Source organism: Seriola lalandi, unplaced genomic scaffold (genome assembly GCF_002814215.2).
Source record: "Seriola lalandi dorsalis isolate HSWRI2012SDOR001 ecotype SW California unplaced genomic scaffold, Sedor1 jcf7180002054936, whole genome shotgun sequence".
Lineage (NCBI taxonomy): Eukaryota > Metazoa > Chordata > Actinopteri > Carangiformes > Carangidae > Seriola > Seriola lalandi.
In genome coordinates this window covers 352,377-360,420 of record NW_019525488.1, presented here as the reverse complement: position 1 = coordinate 360,420, position 8,044 = coordinate 352,377, and the positions used below count along the sequence as shown (strand labels likewise).

The following is an 8,044-nucleotide window of genomic DNA, read 5'->3' as shown; positions in this document are numbered from 1 at the left end:
AACGATAGTTCTACTTTAACTTCCACTACTGTTCCTATTACTTAGACAGAATTAAAGCAGTTTATTTTACTTGCAGTTTATTTCAGAACAAATGGAATTCATACATGTTAAAAATGTTTATGGCACAAACAGGAATCTTAAAAGAAATAACATTTCATGGTATTTCACAGCTGCGATACATATTCACAAAAGAAAAGGCTGAGTAAAAGAACCAAGGGTCAGCTGCATTGTGCTTTTAGAAATTCACACTTCAGTGGTCGATCACGTGTGTGCTCATGGTTCAGCTATAAGAAGAAAAGATAGAAACCCCTGAACACTAAAGTACGACAGAGTATTAGGGCAAGGAAAAACATTTTGAGAATAAAGTTTTAATATTTCAAGAAAACAAGTAGTAATATTACAAAAAAAAGTTGTAATACTAGAAGAATAAAGTCCTAATATTTCAATTTCCTTATTTTAAGATATTTCTCTTCTAAAACAACATGTTACCTGAAATTACCACTTTATTCTCTTAATATTCATTCTTGAAATTTCTGATTTTATTTCCTCACTGGCCCTAATACTCAGCCGTAGTAATGGAATAAACAGTCCTGTGTGTGTGTGTGTGTGTGTGTGTGTGTGTATATTTCTTGTAATTAATATTTTCTAATGCTGTGATTATTTTTGAAGCTGTAGTTTGTAGATTGTTTCCATGCAGCCTCAAAGAATCAACACTGTGCCAGCAATAATTAAAAATAGTGTAAAGCTTTAGTTACATTCATTAAACAGCTGCTCATTAATTAAACTTATCACTCACCTGCAGTCAGGTAAATAGCTGCACACACAACAGGAATCATCAGAGGAGACAATAACAGAAGCTCCTAATGATCCCAACTGGCAAATGCAGAGTTATAATTATCCAGCATATATACAGGTTAACGCTGGTGTCCCTCTCTCACTGTACAAATCGCAGCAGTCACACACAGACAGACACATTTCAAAACATACACACAATAAATCAACACTGTCATTCTCTGTTTACCTGACGTCAGTGAAGTAAACGCTTCAACAGACAGAGCCTGTGACTGTGCTGCGTTCAGGGGTACGAGTCTATTGTGCAGTGGGATATTAGCAGCAGTGAAGAGGCTGTGGCGCTACAGAGAGTCCTCAGACTCACTGTCCGTGTTGGGCTTGGTCAGCAGCTCCAGCTCCTCGCCGTCCTGCGACAGAACACACACACACACACACACACACACACACACACACACACACACACAGCGGATCAGGAGGTGGAACATGGTGGACAAACCTGCAGACACAAGGTATTTCTCGTCTCTATCTCAGTATCATCACCAAACAACAACTTCCCAGCTTGTTTTTAAGACGGTGCAGAGCAGGATTTACTGGCTCAGAGGGGCAATACTTTGCATTTTAAAGCCGCAGCTATTAACCAGCAACCAGTTTTTGTTAGTGCTCCACCAAAGAAACAAAGGTTACGTCTGAGGACTGTTATTAACACACAACGGAGGTTCTCCTCAGTCATGGAAACCACCTCCGAGTCCTGCTCAGTTCAGGACGGTGTCCTCACAAGGCCCCCGAGGAGATCTGGTCTGTTTAATTACTTCCTCTTTTAAAATCCAATAGACCGCATTGACCTAATGAAATTACGTGAGGCACGGCCCCAGCGTGAGCCTGAACGCTGTTTTCATAGCGAGGGGCCGGGTTTCCTGAAATCACATTATAGAGGAATGAGAGCCAAGTTTCCTACAGAGCGAGGTATGTGTGTGGGAGGAGGGGGAGGGGCTTCACGTGGGGGTTAGGTGAGGGGTGCTGTATTGAAGATTTGCGTTTGGCTTCCTACCCCTCTGGACCTCTCGAACACCTCTCCGTTGATGACCCGCAGCTTTTCCTGCTGCAGGGTGTACTCCAGGTCCTTGGGCCGGCTGGCGTTGTAGATAAAGATGGCCAGCAGGACCACGGGAGCCTGGAGGAAGAAGTCCAGCGAGGGGCGGAAGTCGAAGAGGAAGAGGGAGAGGGTGGTGACCAGAACAGTGGTGATCTGGCCCGTCAGCACGTGGAACATGTTGTCTCTGAACTTCAAGATGAAAGCCACAGATAAACCGAGGGCAGCTGGGGAGACAGAGGAGAGAGAGGTCGTTACCTTAATGTTCGTTATTGATGTTAATAAGTTTATCTGGAGACAGTTTTCCAGTGACTTTGCTGCTGATTTGTTCCACAGCTTAAAATGCATTTCCCTGACAAGCGATCTCTTGCAAACAATGACTGAGCTGTCGAGAAAAACCACAGCACTGCTCATGTTTATGTGGTCTGAGTTTATATTCAGTAACAAGGGCGGAAACTAACTTTCAGTCACGTCACAGCAAAAAGTCTGAGGTTGCTGCTTGTGGGAAACCGTCAGACCAGACGAGAGTCTGCGGCCTCTCTCCGACATTTAACCTCCATGTTTTCTTCTTCTCCTGTGTTTTCTTTGAAGTGTTGATCCATAAGAAGAAATATTTGTGGTTTTAAGAACCAAAAACCATCTCAGTGTAGTTTGTAATGAAGCTACAGCCTTAGCTTAGCTGATCTTAGCATACAGACTGGAAGTAAGGGTTTGGGGAGTAGTAGGTAAAGGTTTAGCCAGACCTTTCTGTTGGATCACCGCTCCACTGAGCTACTTTACTTGTCCGGTTTCTTATTTTGAAAAGATAACTTCATGTTAACCACGTGTAATTTGGTGAAACAGAGACTTCTGTAGATGAACACATAAAACCTCTGTTACATTTCAGATCATTGATGTAGAAAACAGTTTGGGGAATTACACGTATTACCTTTCTTTCCAGGAGGAAGATGAGAGGATGAATACCACTCTCATATTTTACCATTAAATATCAAAGGAGCTATTTCTAAGTTTTGCTATTGCTACATAGCTAATGTTAGCATTAATAGCTGTTTATTTACTAGTCTTAGCAAGAGCTTCAGCCATCGTTGCATTTACAAGACAAGAGGTTATAATACTTCCTCTGAGCAGCTACTTCTTCAGGGCAGACTGGAGCTACAGTGACTCGCTATCAGAAAGTGACGAGGCAGACCAGCGCTAGCTGGTTAGCATGCTAACTTCAATACAAGAAAATAAGTGATAGAAATAGAAGCAAAACAAAAGGGTTGCATTCCACCTCTGGAGACAGCTGTTGGTGAGTAAAGGAATGAAGTTTGATGCCGAACTCACAACGTTTCTTCTAGACTGGTAAGTAAACAGCTGCTAATGCTAACGTTGTAGCAATAGCAAAAAAACGTACAAATAGCTCCTACAAGCTACATCCAGATGGTTAGTTTAGCTTAGCAAAGCAAGGAAATAAGTGTATTTCCAAAAAGTTAAACTATTAACTGGTTTAAGTTGCTCACATATCTCATCATTTCTCCACCATCACTCACCAGTGACCAGCACCAGACCCAGGGAGTAGAAGTTGTGTCCATGCAGGAGGCCACAGTGCACGGTGAGGCCTCGCGCCTCGCTGCCGAGCCCGAGGGTCAGACCGTTGAACACCACGCCAAAGGCATACCTGCAGCAGCAGCGGGAGAGGGCTCAGATTAGAACTGAAGCTAACCACCTGTCCTCTGTCTTATTACTGTCCTGACCGGCTGCCTCTCACAGTTTACTGTTCTGGATGAAGATGCTCTCAGTGATCTGGTTTCCTTCCTTCAGGATCTTCTCGTTGTAGATGTTGGCCATGGCGGAGATGAAGCACTGGAGAATCAGCAGAACGTGACCCACGCCCAGAGACCGGAGCTTCTCCACCACCTTGTCCCTCCAGGCCTGTCCGGGCAGGGACGACGCCCACGATTCACTGGCACTGCGATGAAAGAATCAACATCAATTACAACATCAGCAGAACGTCTTTTATCCCTCATTTCTTAAGTGTTCAGGCTACATCAGGCTACATCCTCCTGACACTAATAATAAAGCTGTAATTTACACCTGCATCAGAAAACAATAATAGATATTTTATCCCATGTAGTAAATAATCTTCAATCATTCATCTGTTCCCGAATCCATCACGTCACCTGCTGTTCCTCATCTGCTCCAGCAGCTGAGTGTAGAGCACACAGGCGTTGGAGGGGGTGGACAGGGGGTTCGCGTGGAGACCCGGGACCGCGATGGAGTTCTGGCTGCCTCCCGATCCCGTCGTCAAGGAAACGATGGACAGAAAGAGGATGACCAACGCTGCCCACTGAACCCAGGACAGACGCCTCCTGCAGGAAGAAGGAGGGAAACACAAAGTTAAGTTTAATCTGAGGTTTCCACTGGAGTCAAATACACAGAATCACACACAACACAAGACGCCTCATTTCATGACACTGATAAAAAAGTTACATCTTTGCTTTTAGTATTTCTTTCAGCAGTGGTTCTCAAAGTGGGGTCCAGGGACCCTCATGGGTCCTTGCACAGGTTCCTGGTGGTCCCCAGTAAAAAGGGGAATCATTTAACACCATCCAACACAATGGCAGGTTTAAACACTTTCTGTAATAAAACATCTAAAAGCAGCTGGAGTCACCTCCTCATGGTCGTATCCCTCCGCCACTCAAACTAGTTTCAGGTCACATCCCTGTTTATCCAGAATCATATTACAAATTAAACATTATTGTGTCATAATCTCTGTGTGAAGTCTTGAGGAATGGCTAAAACCGTGTTTTGTGAGGTCACTATGATCTTGACCTTTTACCACTAAAATCTAATCAGTTGATCCTTGAAAACAACATGGCTGCTGCTCTGACTGTCGCCGCTCTGTGGTCTAATTTATATATAATACACAGATATTGTCCTGCACAGTAAAAAAGACTATTAGTGAAGGGATTTTTAAAAAAAGAAAAACTATGAAACTTTTGATTAAAATGTCAAATGCCTCATTAACAAAACAAAAAAACAAGAACAGCCTGAAAAGAGAAAATAAGATAAAGATGCATCAATGTCCTACTGAAGAACAGAACATCTCAGAGTTGTTCACTGTGCCACTTACTTCAAAACAATTCTAAAGAGTACGGCTGTGGTCAGGATGACGAAGTTGGAGAACAAAACCGCCATGGCCTGGAGACGAGAGGCAGGACAGGAAGCAGAGAGATAAAACACAACGACTGTATCTAACACAGACAGTTTGGACTGGACGTTTTATAAAAGCCGGTGTGATATGAGACAGTGAAATCTGCTTTTAGATAATGTTTCTCTGCTTTTCTTATCATGTTATTTGGGAGCGGAATAAGCCAGAATATTTCCTTCTGGTGGGGGTCATAGAGCGTATTTAAATCTCCACTAACGGGCTGAAGGTAGGTCATCACATAGAAGATGATGAGGTTGTCCAGGAAGTAGAGGAAAGCAGGGATGGCCCACTTCAGGGAGTTGAGGAAGGACGAGCTGGAGGAGAAGCCCAGGTCTCTGCAGGATCGACCCTCTGAAAGAACAGAGAAGAAGAGTTTAAAAACACAAAACAAACACACCTCGTCAACAAATTCAATACGACAGACAGCTGTTCACCTCGGACTATGACCCTGACTGACATAACCAGGCAGAAGAGCAGTTTGAGCGCCTCAGCCAGCAGATTGACGGACGCAGGGAGGAAGTCATACTTGTTCTCTACAAAATAAAAGAGACACAGTCAACCAGACACCAACCCCTCAGGGGAATAGATATTAAAACTGTTTAACATGGTTTTAGACTTGAAGAGAAGCTAATCAAATATGTTTATCTCTGTGTGGAAAAGCAGTAATATCTGTGTCATTGTCAGTCACCAGCGTTGGCAGAGAATTTGAGCAGCAGGATGCGACTGGTCCCCAGGGTTACGAAGCCCAGGCCGAGGGCTAGAGTGTAGGCCGACGAGCGGGAGCAGAGTCTGGGGCCGGAGTGGCAGCACACCATGGCTGGGACTGGAGCTGGAGCTGGATGCAGTCAAACCTGCTGGATCACATTAAGAAACACAGACACAGAGCTGGTATCAGCCCCGGCTCTCGGCGTCTCAGGAGCCCAGAGTTTCAGCTTCACAGAGAAACTGTGAGGGCTTGTATACCGACACCAACATGGTCGTTTTCCACAGCTCCAACACTCTCAGTCAGAAAACTGCAAAACGTCTCCAGTCAGAGATCAGCGGGTGAACGAGTGAAGAAAATATATTCGAAAATGAGGCAAATATGGAGCTGTGAAAACAACAGGGCAATTCATGTGACTAAATATCACTTGGATTATGCTGTATTAGCTGTGTAGAGAAATGTTAGAACTGGATTTTCACTGTAGGGTTTTATGAAAAGGCGAATCAGGAGCAGTTAATATCTCCAGAAAATCCTGATCATGTGGTTTGAATTTTTAAAGTTGTTTTAAAGACAAATACTGATTTTATTTTTTTCAGTTTAATGCATTTTATGGGAAATTTTCTGATCAATAAAAACTATTCATGACATTATTTTATTTCCTCACTATACTAATAGCAACTATTTTTCAAAATATGGCTTTGAGAGTCTGTATTTAACATTTTTCACTCGTTTGAAGATTTAAAACTTTATTGTCACAAAGCAACAGGTTCCACTTCAATAAAATGAGTTTGCAGTTCCTCTACATTGCCATCATTTAAAAAGCAGAATAAAAAAAACAAAAAAAACAAAGCATATTAAAAAGGGGAATTAAAATAACAGTATCTGGAAAGGCACTGGTTCACATGTTTAATAGGAGTTATATAGAGAAATAAAATAAACATATGTACTATCTGTACAAGTTAAAATGTGCAAACATGCCTTTGTAAGTTGTAAAAGTCTGATGTTCACAGCAGGATAACAGAGAAATGCACCAGCGGTACGACACTGTTATATTCAGCACACGACAGACCAAAGGAATAATCAATATATATGTGACAGGAATCGATAGCTGCAGCCTTACACATCATTTAACTCTCTTCCGGTTGTTCTAACATACTCACATTAATCACCACAACATCTTAGATGTAGTCGGAGCTGCAGGTTTAACGTGTTTACTCACTAAATTAAAGCGAAACCGGACGAGGTGCGTGAGCTCAGAGTTAGCATCGTCCGCATCACAGACTAAACAACTCCCGCGAAAACAAGGCGCTCTTCTTCTGCTCTTCATGTTCGGTCCAATGTTTCTACGTCACCGAACAGACGTTAAAACTTACCGAGACTCGCTTGTTGTTCTCCTCTGTTCCAACCACATAGCTGAAGAAAACATCCGACAGCCGGAGCATCGTACTGTCGCCAGCCCTCGCTCTTCCTGGTCAGTCGGCGCATGCGTATTGACCACAGGTGTCGTGCTGACGTCATCCCACACGCAGTGCAGGTCCGTGTGATTCGCGTGATCTTCTGACTTCAGACTGTCCTCACCTGGCAGCAAGATGGAGGTCTGTTTCAAACACAGTCATCTAGGTTTTTACTTTAAGCTCGCACACTTTTATTCAATGACGTCTGAGGCTAAATACGGCAGGGGCGGGGCCAGAGGGGGGGAAGAGGTGGCAAGGGCCCCCCAGGCAATCTGACTATACCCCTGTTGCCCCCCTACCTGAGTCAGAAGGTAACTGGTTTGTTAGTATCATGGATTTCACAGGTGTAGCCTGCAGGCCAGGACTCCTGGACCAGAGTCTCTGTATGAAGTGACTGTTGTTAACATTTCATAATGAAACCAAAACCAAACCACAAGAGACACAAAATAACAACAAAGAGACACAAAATAACAACAAAGACACTCAAAATAACAACAAAGAGACACAAAATAACAACAAAGAGAAAAAATAACAACAAAGAGACACAAAATAACAACAAAGAGACACAAAATAACAACAAAGACACTCAAAATAACAACAAAGAGACACAAAATGACCACACCTTTGCCACAGGTTAGTGCTTTACAGATCGGACAGGCTGATACGGTGGCCCTGAGGGGAAAAATACATCATTGGAAATGATGTATTTGCATTTAAAAGGTTGTACATGCTAATAATGAAACTGTCAGTGGTTTTAGTTGTATTTATTATTAATATAATATGTTTCCTTAAATGTAGTTATCTTTGCTGCG

General features: G+C 43.0%; 1 protein-coding gene across 2 annotated transcripts; it reads right to left on the bottom strand.

The window, feature by feature from the left end:
- Positions 1-60: 60 nt before the first annotated feature.
- On the bottom strand, positions 61-7,302 carry slc35a5 (solute carrier family 35 member A5). 2 transcript variants are annotated; one of them, XM_023393444.2, is made up of 10 exons: positions 7,152-7,302; positions 5,764-5,929; positions 5,510-5,608; positions 5,293-5,426; positions 4,998-5,065; positions 4,045-4,233; positions 3,633-3,833; positions 3,415-3,542; positions 1,841-2,109; positions 61-1,199 (listed from the first exon to the last, which is right to left on the bottom strand). In XM_023393444.2, exons 2-10 carry the CDS (start codon positions 5,888-5,890, stop codon positions 1,134-1,136), a joined length of 1,281 nt encoding a protein of 426 aa, XP_023249212.1. In that variant the 5' UTR covers positions 5,891-5,929; positions 7,152-7,302; the 3' UTR covers positions 61-1,133. The 2 variants fall into 2 exon arrangements, with proteins under 2 accessions (XP_023249212.1, XP_023249213.1); XM_023393445.2 differs by having other exon boundaries at positions 5,764-5,926; positions 7,152-7,286.
- Positions 7,303-8,044: the final 742 nt, after the last annotated feature.

Bases quoted from the DNA above. Each gene is read 5' to 3' on its own strand.
- slc35a5 (XM_023393444.2), bottom strand. From the start codon at position 5,890: ATGGTGTGCTGCCACTCCGGCCCCAGACTCTGCTCCCGCTCGTCGGCC. The intron at 2,110-3,414 runs GTGAGTGATGGT...CTGTCTCCCCAG, and splicing joins GGGTCTGGTGCTGGTCACTG to CTGCCCTCGGTTTATCTGTG. The intron at 1,200-1,840 runs GTAGGAAGCCAA...GTTCTGTCGCAG, and splicing joins TGTTCGAGAGGTCCAGAGGG to GACGGCGAGGAGCTGGAGCT.